The following is a 27178-nucleotide window of genomic DNA, read 5'->3' as shown; positions in this document are numbered from 1 at the left end:
ACGATGCTGAATCAACAATTTTCATAAGACTCAACCTGCAAACGTTGAGTTTATATCGTGGTTCTTCGGGTAATAGTGATCAACATGGTGCCTCCGAGCAATGGTCACTGGAGTTGGTGTCATACTTAACACCCAGAACCAGTCCACATGATGAAAGAAATGCATATATCCAACAGCGGTCTGTCAGGCTGAACGATTACCGTGTCGTAAGATGCAAGGGAGACTTTGGGAGCGCGGTGAGAGCAACGACAAACCACGGGATTGGCGTGTACCATGCCCCCAAAAAAGTCAAGTCTCTATACAACAAGCCGGCTCGCCGTTCAGGTCGCAGGATTGCTCGCAAGATGTGACTGCCTGAGGCGCCGCTCTGGCCTTTAGCCTCTAGCTGATTGTGGTTGAGGTTGAGGATGTCTACCCTCCAAGTCAGGAACCAGCAACAGCCTTGAAATGACGATCACTCCCGGAGAAAGACCTTTTTCCAAATCGCAACTCTGCAGAATCCATCGCTTGCTAATTGATGTTACAATGAGGTCCGAGAGAGAAAGAGGCCTCACAGGATGGAAGGCCAGGTTGTTGAGTAATCAATCAATCATGCGGCACTGGCAGTTAGAAGCGGCAACACCAATGAAAGAACCATCGCCATATCCATCGCCCATTCGTTCATCGTCCCATTTCTCTTTCGCACCTCCATCCTTTTCCGGCAGTCCCTTCCAATGATGGCCATCTATCCCTGCTTCAATGGCCCTCAGTGCGGCGGCAACAGCCCGGCCTCTGTCGACACCAAGCTAGTGATAGCCTCAAGCTGTGTCTCGACAAATCCGCGAGCAAGAATTGTCATCATGGTAGATGGGATAGCGACTTACTAAGCTCCTGCATTGACCCAGGCCAGTTTAGGTAAACGAACGAGACCTCTATCGTCCAATGGCCATGGTGATGATGAGCAGCGGCCCCTTGAACATTGATCCTGACTGGCCGTTCCGACGACGCTTGCTGACTGTTTGCTGCTGGGTATTTGACATGCCGGACGGACCATGCAAGCACCTCATTGAGGACTCGAGTCACTCGACTGACAATAGCTGATAGCGACAGGAGACAGGAGACAAGTATAAGTAAGGGAAGAGATGTTGCAAAGGAAGGATGAGTAGGATAGACTACCGGTCCTCCTCCATCACGTACTTCTACAGGCCTGAGGCAAACTGACCAGACACCACGAAAGCCGCGAAAGCGAACCTGTTAGCCACCATGCCTCTATCCTCCAACGAACAGACCAACATGACCGCCGGAGCGCTGGTCGACACGCTGAAAGGCGCGTTCCACACACCACCAGGCTTCAGACCAGCTCATGCCCGAGGGATTCTGCTCGACGGCACATTCACGCCCACCGAGGAGGCCCAATCCCTCAGCTCTGCACACCACTTCAACGCCCCTTCTACTCCGGTCATGGTGCGGTTCTCCAACTCGACAGGCCTGCCTCAGATCCCAGACAATGCCAACGACGCCAATCCACGCGGCATGGCGACACGCTTCGTGCTCCCCGAGAAGGACGGCCGACGCCAACATACCGACATCGTGGCGCACTCGACGCCCTTCTTCCCCGTGCGCACCGGCGAGATGTTTCTGGAGATGCTGCAGGCCATCGGGGCCTCGTCTGCGCCGGATGCCCCCAAACCGGCCCCGATCGAGGTGTTTCTCGGCAAAACCCCGTCGGCGGCGGCCTTTGTCGGCGCGCCCAAACCTACGCCCGAGAGCTTCGCCACGGAGAAGTACTTCGGCGTGAACGCGTTCAAGCTCGTCGCCTCAGACGGCAAGCCCACCTTCGTGCGCTACCGCATCACCCCGGACGCTGGAGAATCGCATCTGTCCGAGGACGAGGCTAAAGCTAAAGACCCCGCGTTCCTGCACAACGAGATCCAGACGCGTGTCATTGACGGTGGCGCCTCGTTCACGCTGTCAGCACAGATCGCTGAAGAGGGTGACACCACTGACGACGCGACTGTCCATTGGCCGGAGGACCGCAAGGTCGTCAAGCTGGGCACGATTAAGGTTGAATCCGTGACCGACGAGAACGATGAGAAGCAGCGTACTACTATCTTCGATCCCGTCCCTCGTGTCCAAGGCATTGAGCCTAGTGATGATCCGCTGCTCGATATGCGTGCGAGCATTTACCTGATTTCCGGAAAGCAGAGGAGAGGCGCCGGACCTCACCATTAGGACGACTTTTTCTGGATTGAAGCATTGTGTGATGGCTTGTCTGGGTCGTCTTGATCCATGATATGTCTGCTCACATGGTCCAGGACAGCAATGAGACACCAGGTTGTAGTAGATATGCAGGGCAAGTCAAGGCAAGGTATGGAAGGGGGCGACCCGAAGAAGGTAAGCAGTTTTGGAAAGTGGTATACATGGTCATGCGATATATGAAGCCAAATTCCATCTTGATGATATCTCAAACGTCCTTGTGTGTCCTACTAGTTCATTCTTTCGCCCGTCTCAACGGGTTCGTGTCATGAACCCCACCGGCCTTGGCCGTCCGCCATGCAAGGCTGCAATCGGATGGATCTAAGTCGCTAATAGCAACTAGTAGAAATTCCCCTAACTGGCAGCCAGAGATATCTTCCGCAGTCTAGTCGCGCTGGATGTAAGGCGACGGGTCATAAAGACTCGGTTGTCCAAGAAGGTGGACGACATGAAGACAGCATAGAAAAGAGCGGCGCATCAAAGTCAATGCATCAGTATGATGTCAATCACATTCCTGCATAGGAGCTCTACCACATTCCAGGTGTAGCTCTCAGTTCTGTGTCCCTTTGCGCCCAAGACCCAAGAACTCCAATCCACATTGTTCGCACCGACAATTGCAGGAAAAGGGACATGTAGTCCTTCTCCAGTACCCAAAGCATACATAGGCATAGATCTCATTCATCTGCTCGAATGGGCGAACATTTTTCACCCTTATCCCAATCTCGTTCTTGTCTAGCATTTGGCGCCGTACATTCCCCTTTGAAGTCGGTCAGTCAAGCCAGTCGCCAAAGAACCGTTCTGTCATCACAACCAATTCTGTCCCCGAGTTCGCCTGGCCTCCCTCTCTCCCTTATACAGCCCCTTCTTGCTCGTCGGAATCCCCATGCCTATCAGGCTGGCCATCATCATGACTCCAGCCTCCACCGAATCAATGACATTGACCGTCCGACGACCATCTTCATCCCTCACAGCGTCCTTCGCGGCACGTGTCAAGTCCGTCATGCCGGCACATCCCAGCAGGATTGTGTCTGCGCCTTTGACGACCAGGGTGCGCGAAGCATGAGCGATGCGCTTGGCCACCTCCTCACGAGGGCGGGACTCGAGCTCCAACACTCCGAGGTGGGTTGACTCACTACCGACATAGAAATGCGACAGGCCATAGGCGGCGACCTGGTCGTCCTGCATGATTTTGGAGCGTTGCCCGGTGGCCACGATGCCGAAGCGTCCACCGAGCATGCGCGCCACGTACAGGCTGGCTTCCATGATGCCGATGACAGGAACATCATAGGACTCACGCAGCGCCTCAATCAGCGGGTGCTTGGAGAAACAGGCGACAATCATGCCGTCGAAATTCTGGACGGTCTCGCCGTTCGACGCGGCGTGCTTGGCTAGGTCGCGCAGCACGGCTTCTGTCGACATGATGGCGTCGGTGGCCGATTCAATCGCCGTAGGCGCCGGATAAGGGGCAGTATACCCCGTTACCTCGACGCCGGTAGGGATTATCGGTCGGATGGAATTGAGGCATGCTTCGGTCATGGATCGCGTGGAGTTCGGGTTAATCAGCAGGATCTGGTGCGGGCGTTGACGCGACAGCGAGGTGACGGGCGTGGAGAAGGGCGATCTACTACTAGACCCGATGCCTGATGGCCGTGCGCTGGGGCCAGCAACGCCGTTTGGACCTCCCAGTCCGCCCTGCATCATTGGGCCGGACCCAGGTGCGGCGGAGTGTGATACTGGGCGGGAGATGTGATGTTGGCCGCCGGCGGTGCCGCTGTGTTGGGCGAACAAAGGCTGGACGTTCTGAGGCGGTGAATTTGGCATCGGTGGCTGCACGGCTATGGGGTAGCTCTGCCCGATGGTGCTACTGCGTGATCGCGAGCTCGAACTGCCCTCTACGAAGACATTACCGGACGATGAACCTGCTTCATTGGTGGGCGATTGAGGAGGAAAATGCTGGCTGGGGAAGCGGCCGCTGTAGGCGTTGACATTATTCATGGCATTGGAAGGAGGTGACCGTTGGCGCTGCAAGGGAGGGGACTGATAAGAAGACATGTTCGACTCTTCCTTCGACTCGTGACTGACAAGACGTTGATGTGGCTGAGGGGAGGGAGAGCGAGAGCCACCGGGACGCAAGGAGAGAGGGTGATCTGATTGAGGTTGAGGTTGAGGTTGAGCTTTAGCTGGCTCGAGCACGTCTGGTGGTGATGGTGATGGTTGTGGTTGTGTTTGCGAAGAATCAGCCATAATAGAGGAAGCGTTGATTGCTCGATTGTTCTCTTGCCCGGCCGGGTAAGCGAGGGTTTGCAGGGATGATGCTGCGTGGGAGTCCGTTGTTAGGTGCGCCCTGGATTGTCTGGAGATGTCTAGGATTCCCCCGTACGTCTGTGGCCAAAGCCTGTTTTATTCTCCGCTGTTGGCTGGATCGATCTAGATACACAATATTGTGGTGGTGACGACACGATGGCGACGTTGACAGTTGCGAGCAGCGAGAAGAAGGGTGGAAGAGGACAGTCAAACCGGACAGGTGGTGAATGTCAGAAAGGCCTGTCCCATGTCAGTGTACTACCGGCAGCCGGTCAACTCTCCTTATCTTCCTCATCGAGAGTCGCAGGACGGAGGATGAGGCGGACAATGCTAGTCCAAAGTTGTAGCCTGAGTGCTATATTTGGACTGCGGCTGCGGTTGCGGCTGCGGACACCTGGCACTGGCACTGAGTGGCAGTTGGCAGGTTGGGACAAGCTACAGTAAGGTTATTGCTGGAGGGAAGGACCATCGGTGCCTAGTAAGGCTCCTTAGGCTCCCTTGGCTCCCTAATAGGCGGTGCAACAGACACTGGATCGCTTTCCAGGCACTCACTAGACCCGGGAGCTTGCTTGGACCCGGCAGCTGAGCCCCTACTTGAGGTACTATTCGGTTGGCACCAAGCGAGTCAACCTCCAACCTTTTGGCCCCCAACTTGAACCTGGAACCTCGAATCTCAGCTGCTGTGACACACTAAGTCGACACTGGCCTTGAACTGCAGTGGTTCTACAGTATCTCGACAATTGCAATTGCCTGCGCTCGCTCGTTGTGTCCCTTCGAATTCTCACTCACAGCTCTACCGCAGCTACAAAAACTCGGGCTCAACCACGCCCGTCTGCGTCGCAATCCGTCCGTAATGCTCTATCCGACGGTGCCTCTCAAAGGCAAACACCTTCTCCTTGCCTCGGCGACACATGGCTAGATCAATCTCGGCCACGATCAACTCATCCTCTTCCGTAGATGCCTCTACCACCACCGCTCCATCGCAGTCGACGATACAGCTGCCTCCGATCAACGGATATTTCCCATCCTCGACCCCGCATTTGGCCACATTGATGCTGAAACAGGCGTTGGCATAGCTGTTGTATGCGACGCACAGCTTGTTGTGAAACAGGGCCTCTTCTTTGGCCTTTTCTCTGGTTGAGATCTTCTCGCTCGTCCCAAGCAGGTCTGGCGACCAAGCCGTGGTGTTGTATCCACATAATACCACTTCCACTCCCTGCAGCCCATATTCTCGCCAGGCCTCCGGCCAGCGGCGGTCATTGCAGATGAGCATTCCCATAATCGGGTCTCCCTTCCCCAGAGTGTCCGGCTCGTTGGGTTTGGTGCCCGACTTCTGGGTGACAGCACCAGGTATCAGGTCGGGAGCACGGAATGCCTGGAAACCCAGGTTGCCTGGCTTGAAGTATCTCTTCTCCAACTGGTTGGTGGCGTCCTTGCTGGCATATGGCTCGAACGTGCCGGGTAAGTGTACCTTGCGGTACTTGGAAATGACCCGGTCGACCTGTCCTGAATAGTATACGGCGGTGTTATAGTGGACATGGTCGTCGCCCGTACATTCAGCATAGCCCAGATACATGTCCATTTTGTATTCTCTCGCCCTGTCAAATAACGGCTTTAGGTTGGGAGACTTGGCCGGGTCGCCATCGACCTCACGGTCAAAATATTGCTCCAGCTCATCTCCTTCCAAGATATGACGGGGAAAGAATGTCACCGGGGCGATTTCAGGGTACACAATCAGCTTGGCCTGTTTCTGGTGGCCATCGTCCATTAACTTGATCATGCGTTCTATCGTCTCTGATAGAGGAGTGTAGACATGAACGGGGCCCAACTGGGCACCCGCGACAATGACCTTACGCGGGCCCGCACTGGGAGGATCGGTCTGGGTTGAGCCCATCTTATCTTGCAGCAACAGTGTATAGATTCACTGACGAGATGATATTCGGTGGATGGATACTGTATCACTCTCACTCCTCAAAATCAGTATTAGCATGTAGAAGGGAAGATGTTATCCACAAAGCCCCAGATATCCATGATGACCCTCAAGTTGTCTCCGTCTCCCGGCTCCTGGTCGAGCCATGTCTCGCGTTCATCAATGGCATTCGTCGTAGTTATCAACGGCCAACAGCGCCGAGGGGCAGACGGGGCAAGGACGGGCGTCGGATAAGTATCTCTGACATGAGGGAGAAACTGTCGCACTTGTCCGTGTCGCTGCGTTGGACCGTGAAGGACATCAGCGACGCCGAACAAATCTCTTACGGACACTGCGGGAGTCATCGATCCATCACAGTCCACTTCCAGTTGGGCTGATAAGAATGATCCAGACCCTTGACTCAGTATATCAATGGATGGGCTGCCATTTGACGCCGCCATGCGCAGGTAAACAGCCATCTTTCTCAGTTTGTCGCTGCCCTGGTACGCAGCATGGCCATCTATACCCTCATCCTGGCTCCGCTGCTGGCGCACCCCATCCTCACTTTGATCCTGCTTCCCATCAGCCTCCTCGTCCTTTGCTCGCTATACCGCGTCTCTTCCTTCCACCCGCTCTCCCACGTTCCAGGTCCTCTGATCGCACGTCTATCCTCCTTGTGGTTGACCTATCACGCCTGGATTGGTGACGAGGCCACTCTAACCAAGTCTCTCCACGAGAAATACGGTCCGATAGTCAGAACCGGGCCCAACAGTGTTGATATCGACGATGGAGCTGCTTTGGCCGCCATCTACACCGAAAAAGGTGGATTTGTGAAGCCACAGTTCTATGCCAACTTCGACATCGATGGTCACCAATCCATCTTCTCCGAAACGGATCCTCTCAGACGCGCCCCACGGGCAAAAGCCGTCGCCGTGCTCTTCTCGACCACGAGCCTCCGACAAGGCCAGGACATCATCTACAAATGTGTCGATCGACTCGTGGCACGATTGTCGGAAGGAAAGAAAGCAGACAAGAGAGGCAAACCGTTGAATTTGCTGAACTTGACGCGAGGCCTGGCCGTCGACGCGGTTACATCCTATCTTTTGGGGAACACATACGGTGCTCTCGACGAAAATGGCGTACGGGAGGAAAGGATAGCCGTCAAGAAGGAAGTCGCAGGAGCGCCTACAATGGACGAGCACGAGCAAGGAATGAGTGCCAGTGGTATGGTGGATTGCTTTGTTGCTGTTGGACGGTTCTGGTATCTGCCAATTTGGGCGTTTAAATGGGTGGAACGATTTGATGCCTGGTGGAATGCCGCAGATGAAGTGACGCGCAGTCTGGCTCGGGTCGACGACTATGTGACGAGCGTGGTCAGTGATGCCGAAGCCGCCATCGCCGCATCCAAGACCAAAGGAGAAAAGTCCACGTCTCACCCGTTGACATCTTACCCGGCACGACTGCTACAAGCGGGCTTCACAGCAGCCGAGACACGCGCTCAGTGCAAGGATCTCATGTTCGCCGGCACCGACAGCACTGGCATGAACCTTGCAACCATTCTGCATCGGCTTGCCCTGAACCCTGAATACTACCAGCGCACACGGGAAGAGGTCCTCGCGGCCAACCCGGGTTTCGATGATCTCCAATCACTACCCTATCTTCGCGGCGTGGTCAAGGAAGGACTTCGTTTGTCTATGGCCAACCCGTCGCGTCTCCCTCGTGTGGTCCCCGCTTCCGGTTGGACGTTCAAAGGGACGTACTTCCCTCCCGGCACCGTCGTCGGCTGCTCACCACTTGTTCTTCATCTGAATCCGGAGGTGTTCCAGGATCCGCATGCATTCAAGCCCGAAAGATGGTTCGAGCCATCTGAAGAGATGCTGCGGGATGCAATCCCCTTCGGCCTTGGCGCCCGACAGTGCATTGCACGGAATTTGGCGACCGTCGAGCTCTTCTGTGCGGTAGAAAGGGTGGTACGAGCTGATGTGCTCAAGGGGGTGAAGGCGGTCAAAGACAAGGTTGAAATTCTTGAGTGGTTCAACAGCAAAGTTGTTGGGGAGAGGATTGACTTGGTTTGGGAGTGAACCAAAGCATCTTTCTGTATTTGCATGGTTGTATTACCAAACTCCTCTCAGATGCCAGGGTCATGCTTCACACCACTTCGGTTCGGGAACATGAGGTGGCGCAACAGATCTGGCCTCGAGGCTGGCGATCGGGTTTGTTCAGAGAGGGCTGCCCTCTTGAGAAAAGCTCATTGAAACTTGCAGCCAGTTGACAGGTTGGCTGTCTCTTCCCTCATGATTGATCAGAAGCCTCGGCATGGATGCTTTTGGAAAGAAATCCACATCCTTGGCGATCACTTCCTAGCGTCAGGCAACAACGCAAGTCATATAGAATTCTTTCCAAAAACATCCATGCCGCCGGCGAGAATCGGACGTCTGTCGTGGACAGGAGGTCCAATTTACTTCAGATCAATAGTGACTCTGGAAGAACAATGGAGAGCATTAATACCCTGACAAGCATCTCGAGATGCTGGGTGAAGTTCCGGAAATTGCAGGCGCAGGAGCTAGACAGTGAGAAAGGTCAGGATATCCTGGCAGCAATCGGCGAAGGGCATCCTTTTCCAGAACCTCGACACGACAGAAGACACCAGCGCCGGGAGGGATGGCACCTGAGAGCGAGGCTGAGGTGTTGAACAAGGTGATAGGGAAGGATGGGACACAGAGCGGTGGTCTCGGCTATCAGGAAGCTTCGAATTGACTCACTGCCATAGAGGTGGAAGAGGCCGATCATGCTTGAAGCGCCATAATGAGGATTATAACATCCCTGTGTCCAACCCATACCTGCGAGACTGGCTTGAGTCTCGGAGAGCTGATTTGAGCCGACCTTGTCCCTCACACGTTTCAGTGCAAAGCATGCGAGACCTTTGCAATTCCACATAAGTCAGAAGTCTTCATAGCTTCCGATCTGGTGTCTTTCTTCTCTTGGGGCAACTCAGCATTTATGCCGTGGGCAATAGGCTCTTCATTTCGGCCGTCCCTCTCTTCTTACTTCCTTGGCTTTTGTATATGGTGTCTGACCAAGTCTGCCCTGACAGACATTCCAGGGCCGTGAAGAGGTTGGAGTCGTCGTCGTCGGAACTGGAGATAGTAGATACGGAGCGGTAGGTATTAAGAAGGACGGTATGGTTGAGGAAGAGCAAAGTAGACACCCATTAGGCATGTAAATTCTGTCAGCTTATCAGATTTCAACCAGACGAAGTGCAAAACGATCGTCAAGGATCAAGACAGATTGAACTTCACGTCACACTGCTCGCATGCTTAAAGACCTGTGTGAACTGCGGCATCTGCAAAATCAGCAGTACCCATTTCATTCTCGGCACAATGTGACAATGTCCATGGGTCTGATGATAAAATGATAAATCGCTATCGTATCATGTATGCGAAGAGAGTCATCTCGTCAACTTGGCCATCTCGCCACTCGCGCCTACAAACAGTAGACTGACCATAATTTAGAAGCATCAGCATCCGAGCTTTGCGGGGGCGACGTCAACGATGTACATTGAACCGACTTAGGGAGTGGTGTCAATTTATCGAAAGTATTCTCAGCTTCTCTCTTCTCTCTTCTCCAAACCCAGCCTCAAGGACCGTGGATATAATGAAAAGATGCAGCAACAGCGACAGTAAAGCAACAACTGCAACAAAAGGCCAAAAATTAAACGAGAAGACCCCCCAAAGGAGTTCCAACAAAGACTCCTGCCCCGGAGTGTGCAATGGGGCAGTGTGTCATTTGTAGCGAAGTCGACTTTCTGAGCTCGACTCGCTCTCGCTAGGTAAGTATGAAGAAAAGAAAGAAGAAGAGAGTCAGAAAGGAGAGGGGAGGAGCAGATACTTATACCTGGTGGGAGGAGGGTGGGTTGATCTGGGGAAGGTGCAGGAAGGGTCCTGGTGGGATTTGATTGGGGGAAGGTATGAATTGATATTGATATTGATATTGATATTCACAGCAGGAGCGGGTTGATTCGGTTGTGATCTGATCTGGCGTATCTAGGGGGTGGTTGTGCATAGGTAGATCAGAGTGAAGTGAAGTTGAGTAAAGTGAAGTAAAGTGAGGTGAAGGGAAGTGAAGTAAGGTGAAGTGAAGTAAAGTAAGGTCAAGTAAGGTCAAGTAAGGTGAAGTGAGGCGAGGTATCTCGTTATTTTCGACAATTCAACCGCAGACTTTGCGAAAAGATTGATACTATCACATGCAAGCCAAGTATACATACATCCTTCCCAGCATTTCAATCAAGTTCATTCTGGAGCCTGCGACGACGTGGTTGGTCATCGTGGAGATCTATGGTGACAGCCTTGTGGATCTTGGCTTTGGTCGTGACGAGGCTGTGACAGTCAGGGGAATGGACGACAAGGCTGCTCCAATAATCCACGCGGATGTACAACAACTCGACAGCAACAGTCAGGCGTAAAGGACTTGTGATTTGATTTGATGTATTGTATTTTATTTCTTTTGGCCCAGCTATACTCATCGTCTTTGTAGTGTTTTGTTGCTCATTCAGCATCACATCCACGATTCATAGTAGCCACAATATCGCTGGTGAGTGGTGACAGGTTGTCACACCTCGAGTCTCTTCACCAACAAGGCCAAGGGCCAACTTGAGAAGCAGACAACTTGACGAGCAGACCAAGATTGGTATCGTGTCACCCAACTTCCAACCAGCTCACAGTGTAGATTTCCTCATAATACGTCTCCATCATGACCTCAACCTCCTGGATCAGCCCAAACATCTCACCCCCCAGGATGTTGTTGACCAACTCCACATCACAAGACAATGGCTCTGCACCGTAATCCTTTGTCAACCCTTCCCGGCCGAGAATCATCTCACACTCTCCCGCTTGATACTCGACTAGTTTCAAGCTGCTGTCCAAAAGCTCCTGCAGAAGACGGACTCTTTCGATGCCGCCTCGGACGCGTTTGTCTTGCTTCTCGACATGCAGTCGGCGGTGCTTCTGCTCCTTGGTCATCTTGTTGATCGGCGTGTAGGGCCCTTTCATCTTCTTCGCCGTGCGTGCAGTTCCACCTTTTAGGCCTCGTCGGCGTAGATCTGGGTTCTCGTCCCAAAGGGTCTTGAGTGCTGCTGTGATACAAGCTTCTTCCTCGGTGACGGTCATGTGTGCAGCACGGACTTGGTCAGCAAGGACTTGTAGGTGTGCATAATGCTCCCGAAGAGCGCCGCAGTCAAGAAGGGACGATTGCTGATATTCCAGAGACGAGTCGATAGTGTTATCAGATGTCTCTGACTGAAGTTCTTCAGGCGTTGCCAGGATCGAGATCTCTGCCTGAGTGGTCGGTGAGGGTGGCCTATAGAGGTCAGCGTCGCTTGGAGCTCCTGGGTTTGTCAACTTCAACCAAGAGAATCGTTGGGTGAGTCGTACCGTAAGATAGCTCTCCAATGAGACACGCCGTCATCTGCATTGAACGTGGTGATGGTGTAGGTGTTCAAGTTTGTCGGAACGGATGTCTTCAGTTCGTCCTCAGATGCAGCAAAGTGCTGCGGACTCTGTGTCCAGCAGACATCCGCATGTGTGGTGTCCAACACAGCACATTCGCAACACAGCAGGCGAATCTGCCAGCCTCGCCTGTGTCTGCAGATGGACTTGACTTCGGGGAGTCCTCCCGACTTCTCCAAAGACATCGCAATCTGTTCTTGTCTTTCTTGCCTGATGGTCTAAATGTCCAGCGCTCGCAGAAATGGTTAAGATGTGATTCAGTACAGCCATTTCGAGGATACGGTAACTCAGAAGCTGTCATGGATGCGCAATATATGCAGGACGACATCGTACCCTCTTGGTGAATTTGTCTTGCACTCTTCATATTTCCTGTTTCTAGATTGTCCTGACTGCCCATGCTACTCCCAACATGATTGCGAACCTCACTTCCAGACGATATCTTAGCGCAGGGCGAGGAAAGGTCCCATTTCCATCAGCAGTCGACGAGCTAAAGATCACCAACAATACCGTACCGCTGCCAGATCTGGTCAGGCCTTTCAGACGATCTCAGTAACCTAATAGTCTTATCCAAAGGTGCTCGATGGTCTGTTCATTTCCGTCTATGGGGCATCTATCGTCCCCTTCCATACCGGTCCTAACAGTTTCACCCTGTCTCGATCCTTCCCAAGAGCATCCGGTATAATAGGTCATTCTGCTTGGGCATCCTGTACCCTTTGCCCACGGCGTTCTAGATCTCAGGGGCCCGGACGGTTCTTCGGAGGAATCTTGACATTGTCAGGACTACGCCTTCGATTCTGTCGTCAAGTGTGCGCTGGTGCACGCTGCTCCTGGCGAGGGCCTTGTAGATCCAAGGTACCAAACCTGGTGTAGGCCTTTTTGGAGGTCAGCCTGCGATTGCCTCTGTAATGTTAGCTGGCAGTGTTGGAACGCCCTCTGTCCTCGTGTCCAACTCTGTCTTGCGTGCAGTGGTGCAGCTTCCACCAGGCGGATCCTGTCCGGTAATCCTCCGATAAACGTCGTGAACGCCTGGAGGACCCGGGCCCGTTCCTGCTGGGTCCCTGCTTAGACAACTCGAGGGCCCAATGTAACCGGGTCTAAGACGTCCCGAATGCAGTCTATCGTCCCAAAGCTTCCGTCCGCAATTTTCCGCCAAGTCTCGCTCGACCACACACCGGCTCCTCGTGTCTGGAGCCGTCCCCCTTAAAAAAGTCGAGGGAAATACCAAAAGTATGTGTTTTAACACCTCATCCATCGTTCGAGGGTGAACAAATAAAATCGGTGCCTGGTCGAATTTGCCTGGATATTCCAGGTAAGACCACCATTCATCCCAAATGTGCCTTAGGCTGGGCGTCTTTGCCACGCTTTGCCTTGTCTCATTGAGGTTCTGTTTCCAGGGTGTCAGAGCCTTCTGATTGCGCGTGCTTTGCGACCTTGTCTCTGTCGCCATCAGCTGCTTCGCCACCTGGACCCAGGGTAGGCGTGGTTGTCGCTCCATCCGGGCAATCCAATGAATAGATTCGCTCGGACGATTGGTTCAATGTTCTGAAGGTTGAGCCCTCCGTTAGCCACCAGAAGGTAGCTGTCCGTTGCATCTAGTGCTGGCCGTTTGTTGCCCCAGACCAGCTTTGCTGGAGGCTCGAACTTCCTCTGCTTTTTCCTCGACAAGCTTAAGGTGTTGGATGCCGTACCTAGGTACGGACATGAGCATCGTCTAGGCGACTCTCACTCTCGCACGCTGGCACATCCGGAGTGCGATCCATCTAGACACCTTAAGCTCCATCTCCTCGATCATCGATCCCCAATATTCTGCGACATGTCGGTCAATGTCGTGGTTATCCCAAGTAACGGTAACACTCGAGTGTCGACACCCAGCCGGGAGCCATGCCTGAGTCAAAGGCGTGGTGCTGAGGGCCTTTGGACTTGTCCCAGTTCACTTTGGACCCATAGTGAGGCAAGCATTTTGCTATGAATGTCGAGACTGGGCTCAAGCAAGGCAAACCGAGAGCATATCGTCCAGGGGAGGAGCAGAGGCAGGACATCTTGCTCCTTCATCAATAAAAATATATATAAAGTATGTGTAGGGCACTCCCGTACAGTGTGAGCCCTACATCTTGAATAGGAGAGGTACAAAGGAAGGAGAAGGAAGAGGAAGGGGAAGATGGATTGCCAGGTATATACAGCGGTCGTTATGCTGGTTGCCGTTGATTGGCGAAGCCATCCATTTATTTCATCTTCTTCCACCCCGCCAAATGTCAAACCCCCGCGATTGAACTGATTGATTGATTGATTCTTCATTTCCTTTGTTGATATCCTTCACTTCCAGACATCTGAACAGCTGGTCCAGCCTGACTTGACAGAAGGTACCACCGTTCACATTTGCGCGCGACATCAACAAGATGATCATCCAAGAATCCTTCAAAGATGTGCCCACGAAGGCAGCAGGAGAAGGATCCATGCGTAGGCATCTCAACCTGAACGGCCCCGGTGCGAATGAAGGCTGAGCGAACGCAAAAGGCATCTACGTGTACCACCCGACGATCCCAGGCTACCCGCACGCAAAGTTCCCTGGAGTTGTGGTCTTTTCCGAGATCTATCAAGGTAAGACGGAGGCTGTTGTTGCGCCCGAACAGGGAATTTGGACACTATATGCATATATCTATATCATGACTGACTGTTGTGTCTGCCACAGTAACTGGTCCCGTCGCCAGGTTTGCCAGACAGATCGCCGGACAAGGATTCATCGTCGCCGCCCCGTCGTCCTACCACGAATTCACCGGTCCACAACCCCTGGCCTACGACGGTCCCGGCACCGACGCAGGCAACGCGTGGAAGGTTGCAAAGAAACTGGCGGCGTACGACGAAGATGCAGAGTTATCCGTCTCATTGCTGCTGGGTATGAAGACGTGTAACGGCAATATAGGCGCCACGGGGATGTGTCTCGGTGGACACCTGGCATACCGCTGTGCCTTGGATTCCCGTGTCAAAGCTGCTGTCTGCTACTTCGCCACGGATATCCACAGCCACAGTCTGGGCGAGGGCCAGCAGGACGACAGCTTGAAAAGAGCAGGAGACGTTAAAGGAGAACTGGTCATGATCTTTGGCAAGAGTGACAACCACGTCCCGCCGGAGGGAAGAGACCTGATTCGAAAGACACTACATGAAGCTGGTGTGGAGTTCTCCTTCTACGAGGTCTTCGGGGCTCAGCACGCCTTCATCCGCGACGAGCTGAGTAAAGGGAGGTACGATCCGGCGATCAGCAAGGTCTGTTTCGAGATGTTGCTGGAGGTGTTTGGGCGACGACTCAAACTCGACTTGGGAGAACCCAGTGGTGAGAAGCTGGTGGTGGAAGACGTTTGTTGAATGAAGCAGTACGGGACTAGTAAGTGGTTATGACTGTATCAAACAGCTTCACCGTTGTCGACAGGTTAGATGCCTTCCATACATTGAAGTGGCTTCTACATTGAACATGGCTTCCATCAATATCAAAGCAGATGACATTCTCTCGATTCATGTCCCGATCACAACTTCGCCTCACCCTTCATGGTCTCGCTCTCTTTCTTCTTGTCGTTCTCCTCTCCCGTCGTCTTATATCCAAACAGATAAGCAGCCACCTTTCGAATCTGCACTTCCTCACTCCCCTCAGTGATGCGATACCGTCGGAAATGTCTCCAGATATGCTCGAACGGATAATGTCTCGAATACCCGACACCGCCGTGGATCTGGATCGCTCGATCCGCGGCCTCCGTGACCAGTCGGTTCGCATAGTAATTGCACATCCCGATCTTATGTCCCAGCCGCTTCTCGATAGCCACCCACGGCGGTTCCCCAGTCGTTTTACATTTCGCAGTGACCTGATCCATTTCCACGGCAGTGCGCAGGATCAAAAGTCGCAACATCTCCGTCTGCGTCGCCAGCTCCACGAGAGGCCACTGGATGGCTTGATTCGCCGCCAACGGTTTGCCAAACACTTTCCGGGTTTTCGCATACTCGACACTCCGATCGACGCAGTACCGTGCAGCGCCACAGCTCGAACTCGCCTGCCGGATGCGGTTTTCGTGAGTGAACGTCTGGGCAATGGCGAGTCCGTTGTCGAGGGGTCCTAGGATGGCCGAAGCCGGAACGCGAACGTTCTCAAACAGCACGGTGGCGTGGTCCGTCGGCATGTTCAGCGTCCATTCATACGAAGCCACAGTCACCCCGGGCGTGTCTCGAGGCACGATGAACGCCGTGATTCCCTGGGGGGAGCCTGCCTTGCCGGACGTGCGGGCGAATACTAGACAATGCGTTGCGGTGTGCATTCCTGTCTGCCATTTCTTGTTGCCAGTGATTTCGTAACAGAGGTTTTGAGAGTCGTCACTTGAAGACGAAGAAGGCGAAGTCGATAACGACCAAGTTGAAGACGAAGATGACGACGAAGACACCGGGGATGTCGATATTGATGGTGACACCCCAACAACCCTCGCCGTGGTCTCCATATACGTCGCATCCGACCCATGCTCGATCTCCGTCAACCCAAAAGTCGCCCTGAACTCACCGCAGATAGCTGCCGGGATATACCGTCGCCGCTGCTCCTCAGTGCCGTAATAATACAACATCATGACGACCGGGTTGTTGCCAACCACGCTATGTTCGTTCTGCAGGTCGTTCGCGAGACCCAGCCCGCCGCCGTAGACCGGGTGCGCCGCCAAATGGTGCCGGATCGCGCACATGTACAGGTTCTGCGAGACGCTGCCGGCCCCGCCGTACTCGACGGGAAACGGGAAGCGGTAGAACCCCGCGTCGTCGGCGAGGCGGCGGGCTTGACGGAGCAGCGATTCCCACTCCGCCGTTGGGAGGCCTTGGTTGGTCCATTGCGTGCGGGCCGATTCGCGGCGGTGGTCGAAGAACCGGTTGTTGTCGTCTCGGTGCTGGAGCGGGAGGATCTGTGTGTGGATGAAGCTGTCGAGACGTGTGAGGTAGGTTTGGATATCGGGGGGGAGGTGGAAGTTCATGTTATGAATCTAGAGGTGGAGGTGAATATGGGTTTCGATATAGATATAGATATAGAATGTGTGTGCCAGTATAGTATAGTGTTCGTCCAGATTCTCATGCTATACAATGCCAGCGAGAAGACTGATTACATTTTCTCCCCTGAGATCTAAATACCTTCTACAGATTCATATACCTCGATATATATGTAGTGCCCTCCTCTGCCAGGGAGTCAAGCTCAAGTCAGATAGATAAATGCGGAGAAGGCATGAAATTCCCCTGAATCCCCAGATCCCCAGATCCGCAGACCTCGGTTGAACGATTTGTACTGAATGTTACTTGGGTTCAAGTTCGCAGTAGTAAACAAAGCACGGAACGGAGCTACCTTAGGTGAGTATCCAGTTCCAAATCTCCTGGTAAACCAGGATACGAGACAGACCTTCCAACTGATAGCCATTGCCAATGTCAAATCTGCATGCATGCAGAACAGATGAGGCTCTTCATGTCCGGCTAGTGCTTCTGAACAACTTGAACTTCAGACGCGAATCGAACTTGAACTTGATTCTTAAACTTGAACTCATGGCGAGGAACGAACATAACATCGTTGTCGAATTTCCGAGCAATCCTAACAGTCCAGAGATATAAGTCGACGAGATAGCAACAGTACAGAAATATCAGTCGACAAGACACTAGCCGATACTTATTGTTGCCCTCCATCATCCGCCACGTATCGACAGAGTCAACCCGGGTCGGCATAGTGGCTGAAGTGCGTTACTGCTGACCCGTGTCTGACTCGTCCGACGCCGTGGAGTCTAGACCATGCATAGAGAATCAATCAATCACTGAGTGCTGATCCGTGTCGCTTGCCTTCCCAGTCAACCCAGACTGGACTATATGGATACCTTGACAATGAGGAAATGGGAGGAGAATGAGTTTGAGACGAGACCTCTGGTGTCGAAGATGAGATTGTGATGCTGGAACTGGTCGAAGTCGTCGTTGCAGCTGACGGGGACGGGGTCGTGGCTAGCATAATGGCTGTTGTGGATGTTGTCGATGGTGTTGTCCTCGGTGTTGACGACAGTGTTGTGGTGGTCGTAGTAATCGTTGACAACAAAAAGCTCAGTGGCACTGGCAGATCATTGTGCGAAGATATGTTCGTGCTTTCGCTCGATGTTCTTTGCCACTGCCAGTCATCCCATGGTTGGGGGGATGAATGCGTTGCTGTTACTATCGCTGTCGGTGCACTGGAAGAAACTGTAGCCATCGACATCATCACCATCACCATCACAGCTGTAGACGTTGTGGTTGTGCACCCTGTCGTGGATGTTGTCGTAGTAGTCGAAATCGACGTCGACGACGAAAATATCCTTGACCGACTGTCGCTCGATACGCTTTTCCAGTCTACCCAGACCGAGTTATATTGGTAAGTTGGAGTTGAAGTCGATGTCCCTGGAGCAACCAAGGATCTAGTTGGTGCTGAGGATGTCGTCGTAGACGGGGACGACGATGCCGATACTGATGTTGATGTTGATGCCAATACTGATACTGATACCGACTCACTGGGTGAGAAATTTGTGGGAACCTTTGCGATGGAGGTAGAGCCAGAGATAGAGGTAGAGGTAGAACAGATAGGCCAGGTTCCATTCCAATCTTGCCAATCCCCCGATGGATGTGAATGTGATCCGCTGCATGAGTCGCCTGAGGTGGTTCCCGACGCTACATTTGCCGGCATCGCTAAGGTTGTGCTCGAAGATGATATAGTCAACTTATAATCAGTGACAGCAGCCGTGGACTTGGTGGTAAAGTTCCAATTCATCCCAGATTCGCCGTGATGGCGCTGACTACTGGTGAAATTGTAGGACGAAACACTTGAGGATGTCGAAGATGAATTGCTGCTGCTAGCCGTTGTGCTGATCGAGGATGTATCGGTAACTAAAGTTGCATCTGTGCGGATTGTTGCGTACGTGATGCGGACTGTTGTCGGCATGGTGCTCATGATCCTCCAGTCCAACCACGCGGACTCAGTCCAGTTACCATGGCCATAGTGTGGAATCGCAGAATAAGAGCTCGGGGTGGTCGTGGGACATCCAAAGTCAGCTGTGCTGTTGAGGTAGCTGGTTGTTGTTTGTCCTTTAGCATACATAGAACTAGTTGTGGTTCGTGTGAAGGTCCAGTCCAACCACGTAGTCTCTGACCGGTACGCGCTTGGATGTGGCAGAAGAGAATTTTTCGGAGATACCTCAAGTGTGCTTGTTAGCGAAGAACTGGTCACATCTCCAGAGGCAGAGGAAGAAGATGAAGGAGTCGAGGTCGAGATCGAGCTCCAGCCCTGCCCATCCTGCCGTGCCGGATTCGTGCTGCTGTGAGGTACTAGTAGTCGAGTATGAGAAACTGGTATCCGGCTCGTCGAGGTGGCAATCCGATCTAACCACTCATCCCAGTTCTGACGTGTCCGACTTTGTGAGGGCCATGTTGAGAGAACCGACCTTGGGGTGGTAGTGGGTAGAACATAAACAAGCGACGAAGTAGGTGCCAGAGCATCCACGTGGACGCGGACGCTGTTTGAGGTGGTTGAAGTGCGATCCCACCTTACCCAATCTTCCCATCCGCTTGCATGAGGAGAGGAGGCAGGGCCATGGTTTCGCGAAGTAGTGGTTGATGCCGTTGTCTTTGTACCCGACCTGAGAAGCACCAACGTGGACGAAGTATAGACACTGCTCGCCACCCAATACTTCCAGTCATGGCTTGTCGTACTGGTGTGGATCGATTCTTGTTTCTTGCTGGTGCTGGTGTTGGTGCTGGTGTTGGTGCTGGTGTTGGTGCTGGTGTTGGTGCTGGACAGCTGCCAATCAAGCCACTCAGAATAATGGTTTGCCAATCGGGAGCCACTCGGGGGCGGGCTGGTGGTGGTGGTGGTACCTGTAGCTGTTGTAGCGCTGGTTGAAGGCCATGCAGGAGTTGGCTCGACATGGTTGGCAGCCGGGATGCTCTTCGAGATAGATGATCTGGTCGCCGACAAACTCCAGTCCTGCCAGCCAGAATGCTCCTCATCGAACGGGGTTGATCCATCAAGCGAAGATCCACACGACCAGGAAGAGGTGGCTTTGCAAGAATCTGTCATTGAAGTGAAGCTCGTCGAGGAGTCCGACAGGGACCCCGTAGGCCGCGACATGGTTGTGGAGACGGAGAGAGTTCCTGCAAAAGATGCCGAGGGGGACTGAGAGGCCTTCCAACTGGGATTGTCATGACTGGAGGTACGGGGCACGATTGCCAGAGAACCAGGCGTTGTCACGAAAGCTGTCGAGCTGGTACTGGAACTTCCTGTGGTTGGAGTGCCGACCCCAAGCCTTGTCGCCGTTGAAGCTGAGGAGCTGCTCAAAGTTGAGTCCAAAAGTGTGGAGCTTTCCGGCAGTATGGCAGAGGCAATAGTTGAGCTGGTGATCTTTGACCCGCATCCGTGCCATGGGTGATGCTGTTCCCAGAAGCCACGGCTTCCAACAAAACCGATAGAAGCCGTCTGTGTAAGAGAAGAAACAGTGCTTGATTTCCTGTCACTGCGCCCACCTCCGGCCCTTGCACAAACAAAACTTCTAGAGATCGTGTAATTCGTCTTGCCGTCGAAGCTTCCAGTCTCGGTTGCGAACTCCATTCCAAGTGTATCAGAATACATATCGCAGTATTGACCGTGGCGGACACCATTCAGGGAGACAATATAGGTGTTAAAAAAACCACACCCACAGGATCGACATTCGGTGGCACACCGCGATGCCTCGAATGATCCCTTAAATGTCTTGGACCCAATGAATGCCGCAGAGTCTGGTGGTGGACGGATCGCCGCTCCGCCGACATAGGACAGGCTATCAAAGCCTTCAGGGACCGTCAAGCTTATGCTGGTGTAGCCGTTGCAACCTGCAATTGCAGCCGTTGCTGCAGCTGTCGCATTGATTTGTATTGCGCCGGCCCAGAAGGCACACTTGATTGTGGGTTCGGAGGTTTCAAGCTGATTTTCAAAATAGATATTGAACGATGAGCATTCTGGGAGGAAGTCACATATTGTGGCGCAGATGTCGCTGTTGTATTCGTCGATCGTCGTGTATCCGAGAAACCCGTCTCCTGAGGTCCACGACTGCCCATTTGCAAGTGTCTGGATGTAGCCTGCCGGGGTCTGCTCCGATAATGCCGCATCCGAAAAGGAGTTGTTTGCGGTCCACTCAATAATGGAGGTATCCAAGCAGGAGCAGGGGGATTCGTTTCTGGGGGTCAACAGATCCTTTTTCCACCGCACGAACCCCTCGAATCGACCAACTTGCAGTGAACCGAAGACAACATTAGAGAACAAAAAGAGATAAACGAATGGCAGCATATTGCAATGAGCTCTCACTCAGAGGAAGAATACTGTGGTGACGATTGGACGCGACTATTGGCGACGTAACTGGGTGGGTAAGTAAAGAAGACGAGACGATGAAGCACTCGAACGAAAACCCTTCCCTACCCATTTGTGTAGAGTCCGTCTCGCTGAGAATGTCGACTTGACTCTGCGCAACTGGCGGCGATTCGCTGACCGTGTGTCCTTCGCCTCCATGACGATGTTACGTGTTCTGCTAGTGTGACTCCGGCTGGATTCAGAAGATGTGAGTCTGAGAAACCAGCCATCGCTGTAGTCCAATAACACGTTCCAAATGAGGATTCCAAGATTCAAATCCAGAGGAACCCACCAGCAATATTGACAGTTATACTTTCAGGCGGAACTGAAGAGCACATGCCGACCACACCTCGTCAAAGAACCAAGACAGGTTTCTAGACCGCTGATCCATCTCTGTACGGCGTACAGTCGAGAATCGACTGCGGTCCCCGCTCCGAGGCGCACTCCAAGTACGGTGGCTTTGCGACGGTCTGAGGTTCTGATTCAGCCAGGAAATGCAGCCTCGCAGAAAGTGCGTATGGTAGAGAGGGAACGAGATTAGATGGCGAGGATGGGAAGAAAAAGGAGAAAAGGGGAAATGCTCCAAATAGGTTTAGCGTGGCCTTGCGATCAGATCTGGGCGAATCAAAGCCATGCAACTTCAACTTCAACTTCAACTTCAACTTCTAGTCGCAGTATCGGTTATAAATATAAGTTAGGACAGCTACCAAGACTTCGTATGTTACGCTCGTCCCAAGTGATTCAGTCCAGAAAAGAAATATGCTAAGGCGAGTGGCAGATATCAACTGCCGGCTTTGATCCAGATCGAATTTGATATTTTGGTATTATCATCTTCCCCGAGACCCTAAACCAAACGTCGACAGTTCAGACGCCATCTCGTATACGTATGGTTGTCATGGAAGAAATCATGTATTTGCCCGTATATTCTTGTCTAAATTGGTCACTCGTGGCTTGTTCTGATCTTATGTCCATATCTGTATTCACTGTCGTTGGGCTTTATGTACATTCACCAGTATCATCACTCGTGTATCTACAGAGAGAACCGAGCATCATTCCCACCATTCCTATACCCGGTGCAGATGCCAATATCAGCAATCCTTGCTCCAGTACTGCTGTGCCATGCGCGGCAGCGTGTCAAAGGAGCTGAAATTGCCATCCGCGCGGATCCAGTCGCTGGTATTGCCCTGGAGATACTTCCCGGCGGCGGCGGTGAAGAAACTGGTGGCATAGACGTCGACAAGGGTTGAATCTGAAGCATTGGCGACGCTGACATTCGCTTGAACATAGTGCGGCACACTCGCACTTCCCTGGGGGATATGCACAATGTTGTCGCCGTCAGTGCCTAGATCATCTTTCGTCACATAGCCCAACGTCTCGGTCAGATCCGTCTCGTTGACGGCGCGCTTGTAGACTTTGTCCGTCTGCATGTTGAGGAGCAGGTCCTTGGCCACAGACCAAGGCGCCGTCATGCGCATCCAGTAGTTCTCGTAGGGGTTCGTCTGGTAAGCGTTGTCGATGGTGAAGGGCCCCTGGAGCAGATCGTAGCGGAATCCGCCTGTGTTGGTCAGGATGATGCGTGGCTGTTGGGTACGATTCGGGGCGACCACGACTGCTGGGAAGACCACACTCGTCAGGTAGTGAAACAAACTGCGGTTCGAAGTGATTGGATAGCGGTCGATGTAGTAACTCGCGGGAACGCAGCCTAGCTTCTCGGTCAGTTCCGGAAGGCTGTCCACCGCACTGGTGATGTTCTCGCTGATGCCCTCGCCGAGGCTGGTATTGAACGTCTGCTCGGTTGTGGTCGTGTGGAATTCAAAGCTGTAGCGGTTAAAGTCCAGGTACTGTCGCGAATAGGATAGAGACGAATTGCGGTTGGGCTGGACCCCAGGCACAGCCGACGGAGACTGTGTGATCTTCGTCGCATTGCCTGATGGCGAGTTGGCTCGGGTGACGTTCTTGGGTAAGCCATTGACAGAAACCCAGCCAACGGTTTCGCAGTACCTCCCCGATGCTATGCCCACCGCATTTGCATCGAACACCACGGCGTCACGAACGTGCCTGTGACCGCCGAAGATCTGGATGGGCGTGGTGGGATGGTGTTCCCGGATGGCAGCGTAGATAAGCCCCCACTCGGTCGAATTGCGTAGAGTGATGTGTCCCGCAACCAGGAACATGTCGATGTCCGATCGGCTTACTTGTTCCTGGAACCACGATTGCTTGACGGCATCACCAACCGGAGTCACAACGGAGGCATTGCTGTTACCGGTGAAATTGAAGATGAAGGCGAATGACATGATCCGGATGCCAAACTTGGTCTCCCAATACGCGTATCGTTGCGAGAAGGGTTGGGCCACCCCCGTCCCGTTGAAGTCGACATTGGAAGTGATGTAGCGGCCGCCCCAGTACGGCGCGAAGTTGTGATAGGTGTCGTTTGCAATCTCGGTGGTATAGAGCTCGTGGTTCCCGATTGATAACAGATCGTAGGGCAACTTCTTGAAAATGGGAAGGGTGAGTCTTCCATTAGGTGTGGTGGCATCGCCAAAGCCAGTCCCATCGTGGAGGTCGCCAGAATCAATGAGCAGCAGATCAACCCCCAGAGCGTCGGCCTTTGCTTTCATCTTTTGCACGAAATCGGCGAAGTCGCCATAGTCTGCACTGTAATTCTCATCGAGCAGATGTCCAGCCAACCAGCCGTGGGTGTCAGTGGTATGCAGGAAGTTGAGCTGTCCCCAATGCAGGTCCTTGATCGGCTGCGCAGGGGTAACCAGAGCATTTGGTTGTATTCGTTTTGCGAGATCATGCGTCTTCATTAGACCATGGTCGACATAACCTCCCAGCACAGGCGAGCTCCAATCATGGTCCTCGCAGGAATGGACAGTCTGGGGTTGGAGGAACGCTGTCAAGGCGAGATACAGGGTCACCAGCATCATGGTGGACGACGTAGAGCAGCAAATGGCCTACGAAGAAGACGAATTGGTTATCAACCTGCAAGCAAGAGGATGCCATCTTGGATGCAACCGGTAGGCGTTATCTTTGTATGGCTCAACCCTTCTTCCTCCTCTTGTCTGGGGTAGGAGATAACGAGCGGAGGTTCCGACGGAGCTGCAGGTCTCTGCAGGCATGGTTGCATCGCGTGGATTCTGCCTAGATGGAGATATGCGAATGGATGGCGATGGCGATGGCGATGAAGGACAAGGACAGGCAGTGGAGGGGTGTCCACAGATAGATCAGCAGTTGAGAAGATGCTATACCTGGAGAACAGCGCACAACGCAGCCGGAGAGTGAACGAAGGTTGGAACGAAAGCCTATCAGGACGCCGAGCCCGAGCAGCTTGCTAGTCACTGTACCTAAATAGGTAGGTGAATGAGGCATGAGGTGTCAGTGTGACAGCTGGTCGGGCCTTCAGAGGCTCATCCTTCGACGACTGGCTTCAAGATGATGATGGAAGATGCAGAGCAGACATGAAAACAATGGAAGTATAGCTCGCACTCTGGTGGCCGCGCAGGCAGTTTAGTCAACCTCAGTCATGTAGTAGTAGTACCTGGTAGTATACAAGGACGGCCAAATAGAGATCATGCATACGGCATTGAACAGAGCAGAAACCAGAACCAAGTCGGCACGTCGTCCAATGCATGCCCGCTCTTCAGATGTATCTCAGATGTAATCGTGTGAGCATCAAAATCATCGTACATGCGTATACTATGCGAAATTCATACCCAGCAACCTACACAAATCAACAAACGGCCGGGTTTACAGCGTAAAGTCCCTGTTCAGAGTCAGCCATAAGTAACTTCTAACATCTCACATCTCATGTGCGCCGTGACAGTTCAAACTCACCTGGTTTTGCATCGCCGCATTGGCCAACCTAGCCTGCACCTTCTCATCATCATCCAACAAGTCATCAATCTTCTTCACATCGTCAATAGCCCAGAAGTCGGTGAAAGCCTTGACGATGGCTTTGCTGTACTTCTCCACCACATCGTCGTTCACCGCGGCAAAGCAGAGACGGAAGTATTGCCATCCCTTCTCGGCCATGATTTCAGGAGTAGGACAGAAGATTGACCCCGGACTGAGGAGCACCAGATACGGCTTCGTCGTCATGAACACCCATAGAGCCTGAGCCAGACGCTGGTGCTCGACATCCTGGTACAACGGGTGTGTCTCGTAATGAGCCCGCATCCACAGGAACATGCCGGCCATGGGGTATGCGAAATCATACAACTGCGTCTTGTGCAGTACCTCGTATTCCTCCTCGTCGGATGCTGACAGACGAGACCCGCGCCGAGAGCTTTGGATCAGGTATTTTCCGTCCTCGAGAATGGTACTCATCAACTGCATTCGACGCTCATAGTTGCCGCGCAAGCCTTCAAGCCATCGCACCCAGCCGTCCACTTTCCATCCACTACCGTCTTTACTGCCACCTTTGCCGGGATCGCCGCTCTTTGATGGGCCCATGATCAGTTCGGCGATCAGACTCTGAACAAACCCACTGGGTTGTTGTGTGCTAGTCTCGGTAATGCGTTGGATTCGCTCCACCACGTCAGGTTGGGCAGTAATCCACCCAAGCCGACATCCAGGGGCCACGGTCTTGCTGAAAGTGTCCAATCGGACCACTCGTCCATCCACATCCATGGACAAGTATGATGGCACTAGACTGTCCAAGAAGTCAAACCCACTGGACTTGCCTCCGGACGAGGCATTGTAGTTATGTGCCGGATCGATGGGGAAGTTCTCCGAAACAGGCTTGCCTCGAGCCTTCATGGAAAGACGGTTTCCAGAGGGGTACTGCAAGTACCAATACGGGTCATCCTCGACAATGATGATGTCGTATTTCTGACACAGAGAGTAGATCTCCTTGCGTCTCTTGACCGAAAGCAGTCCTGATGTAGGATTCTGGCCCATGCTATACAAATCAGCTGGATCGTCTGACAGGAATGGCGCATACTCACGTCACGGTATACATCAGATGCGGCCTCTTGCCCTTACTCTTGTCCCAACTGGCGAGCACTTCTTCCAGACCTCCCTTACCGGAAGCGAGCATTCCCTCATCATCAATGGCCACAGGCACAACATTAAGACCGCGAGGTCTAGCGGCCTGGATGGCATTCATGTAGGCAAACTCTTCACATAGTATTCCTTCTCTTTCTCTGATCCAATCTCTCTCTTCATCCCAAATGTTGCTGAAGCATTCAAGGGTTTTGGCAAATCCATCAGTAGAGCCGCAGGTCAGAATGACTTCTGGGCCGCCCTTGTACGGCACATTTGGGTGCAGATTTGTCTGCACGAAAGACCGAATGAAGCTGTAGAGAGGAGGGTATCCCTGAGCCGTGCCATATTGTAAGGCAGTGGTCAGATCAATTTTCCGCAGGAGGTTTGGCTCGGCAGAATCGTGAGGCACCAGGACTCTGGAGACGGCAGGGCTGTCGGAGAGAGTACAATTGCCCAACTCACTGACCGGCGGGTCAACTGGCTTGTTGGGAGTTGGCTTGAATCGATCGGGGAGGGCTGTTGATGCCTCCAAGGTGTCGTAAGGGAAATACCCCGGATTCGGGAGGCCTCCAAGGGCGTGAGCTAGAACGACGTGCTGAGTATGGCCGAGAACGTACCTCCAGCCAGATTTCCAATGCCGGGAATGAGGAAATACTGGTAGAATTGCTTCATCTTGCTGGCCTGGCGGTTCATGGTCACCCGGGAGTAATAGTAGGACAAGTCCTTGGGCTCGGGTTTCTCCATGGTTGAAGCCATGGCAATGTTGCGATCGAGGTCAAACGACACAGTAGAGATGAGATATTGATATTCTGGAGACTGGGATGAGATCTTGATCAATCCGCATCA

At 53.0% G+C, this 27178-nt stretch overlaps 11 protein-coding genes across 11 annotated transcripts; 4 read left to right on the top strand and 7 right to left on the bottom strand.

Annotated features, from left to right (window-relative positions):
- Window positions 1–1242: 1242 nt before the first annotated feature.
- A1O1_02350 (catalase) lies at window positions 1243–2211 on the top strand (the record flags this gene model as incomplete). Its single annotated transcript, XM_007723261.1, has 1 exon — window positions 1243–2211. The coding sequence occupies one exon, from the start codon at window positions 1243–1245 to the stop codon at window positions 2209–2211; it is 969 nt and encodes a 322-aa protein (XP_007721451.1).
- Window positions 2212–3039: 828 nt separating this feature from the next.
- A1O1_02349 (uncharacterized protein) lies at window positions 3040–4287 on the bottom strand (the record flags this gene model as incomplete). Its single annotated transcript, XM_007723260.1, has 1 exon — window positions 3040–4287. The coding sequence occupies one exon, from the start codon at window positions 4285–4287 to the stop codon at window positions 3040–3042; it is 1248 nt and encodes a 415-aa protein (XP_007721450.1).
- A 1054-nt stretch (window positions 4288–5341) lies between these two features.
- A1O1_02348 (uncharacterized protein) lies at window positions 5342–6433 on the bottom strand (the record flags this gene model as incomplete). Its single annotated transcript, XM_007723259.1, has 1 exon — window positions 5342–6433. One exon carries the CDS (start codon window positions 6431–6433, stop codon window positions 5342–5344), a length of 1092 nt encoding a protein of 363 aa, XP_007721449.1.
- Window positions 6434–6960: 527 nt separating this feature from the next.
- Window positions 6961–8529, top strand: A1O1_02347 (uncharacterized protein; the record flags this gene model as incomplete). The annotated part of the gene is made up of 1 exon (XM_007723258.1): window positions 6961–8529. One exon carries the CDS (start codon window positions 6961–6963, stop codon window positions 8527–8529), a length of 1569 nt encoding a protein of 522 aa, XP_007721448.1.
- Window positions 8530–8855: 326 nt separating this feature from the next.
- Window positions 8856–9218, top strand: A1O1_02346 (uncharacterized protein). The gene has a single exon (XM_007723257.1). The coding sequence runs from the start codon at window positions 8940–8942 to the stop codon at window positions 9138–9140; it is 201 nt and encodes a 66-aa protein (XP_007721447.1). The 5' UTR covers window positions 8856–8939; the 3' UTR covers window positions 9141–9218.
- Window positions 9219–11142: 1924 nt separating this feature from the next.
- Window positions 11143–12137, bottom strand: A1O1_02345 (uncharacterized protein; the record flags this gene model as incomplete). Its single annotated transcript, XM_007723256.1, has 2 exons — window positions 11143–11803; window positions 11878–12137. The coding sequence occupies 2 exons, from the start codon at window positions 12135–12137 to the stop codon at window positions 11143–11145; spliced, it is 921 nt and encodes a 306-aa protein (XP_007721446.1).
- A 2211-nt stretch (window positions 12138–14348) lies between these two features.
- A1O1_02344 (carboxymethylenebutenolidase) lies at window positions 14349–15312 on the top strand (the record flags this gene model as incomplete). Its single annotated transcript, XM_007723255.1, has 3 exons — window positions 14349–14409; window positions 14467–14550; window positions 14642–15312. The coding sequence occupies 3 exons, from the start codon at window positions 14349–14351 to the stop codon at window positions 15310–15312; spliced, it is 816 nt and encodes a 271-aa protein (XP_007721445.1).
- A 158-nt stretch (window positions 15313–15470) lies between these two features.
- On the bottom strand, window positions 15471–16943 carry A1O1_02343 (acyl-CoA dehydrogenase; the record flags this gene model as incomplete). Its single annotated transcript, XM_007723254.1, has 2 exons — window positions 15471–16308; window positions 16399–16943. 2 exons carry the CDS (start codon window positions 16941–16943, stop codon window positions 15471–15473), a joined length of 1383 nt encoding a protein of 460 aa, XP_007721444.1.
- An 867-nt stretch (window positions 16944–17810) lies between these two features.
- A1O1_02342 (uncharacterized protein) lies at window positions 17811–21283 on the bottom strand (the record flags this gene model as incomplete). The annotated part of the gene is made up of 3 exons (XM_007723253.1): window positions 17811–18048; window positions 18481–18654; window positions 19509–21283. 3 exons carry the CDS (start codon window positions 21281–21283, stop codon window positions 17811–17813), a joined length of 2187 nt encoding a protein of 728 aa, XP_007721443.1.
- A 1148-nt stretch (window positions 21284–22431) lies between these two features.
- A1O1_02341 (uncharacterized protein) lies at window positions 22432–24273 on the bottom strand (the record flags this gene model as incomplete). The annotated part of the gene is made up of 1 exon (XM_007723252.1): window positions 22432–24273. The coding sequence occupies one exon, from the start codon at window positions 24271–24273 to the stop codon at window positions 22432–22434; it is 1842 nt and encodes a 613-aa protein (XP_007721442.1).
- Window positions 24274–25144: 871 nt separating this feature from the next.
- On the bottom strand, window positions 25145–27076 carry A1O1_02340 (uncharacterized protein; the record flags this gene model as incomplete). Its single annotated transcript, XM_007723251.1, has 3 exons — window positions 25145–26246; window positions 26293–26899; window positions 26950–27076. The coding sequence occupies 3 exons, from the start codon at window positions 27074–27076 to the stop codon at window positions 25145–25147; spliced, it is 1836 nt and encodes a 611-aa protein (XP_007721441.1).
- Between the last annotated feature and the right edge of the window lie 102 nt (window positions 27077–27178).

Source organism: Capronia coronata (assembly GCF_000585585.1).
Source record: "Capronia coronata CBS 617.96 chromosome Unknown acBCG-supercont1.2, whole genome shotgun sequence".
In the NCBI taxonomy this organism is placed as follows: Eukaryota; Fungi; Ascomycota; class Eurotiomycetes; order Chaetothyriales; family Herpotrichiellaceae; genus Capronia; species Capronia coronata.
The sequence above is the reverse complement of the archived record's forward strand: the minus strand, read 5'-3'. Positions and strand labels throughout refer to the sequence as shown.

What these genes read in the sequence shown, in the direction of transcription:
- A1O1_02346 (XM_007723257.1), top strand. Translation starts at nt 8,940, where the DNA reads ATGGAGAGCATTAATACCCTGACAAGCATCTCGAGATGCTGGGTGAAG.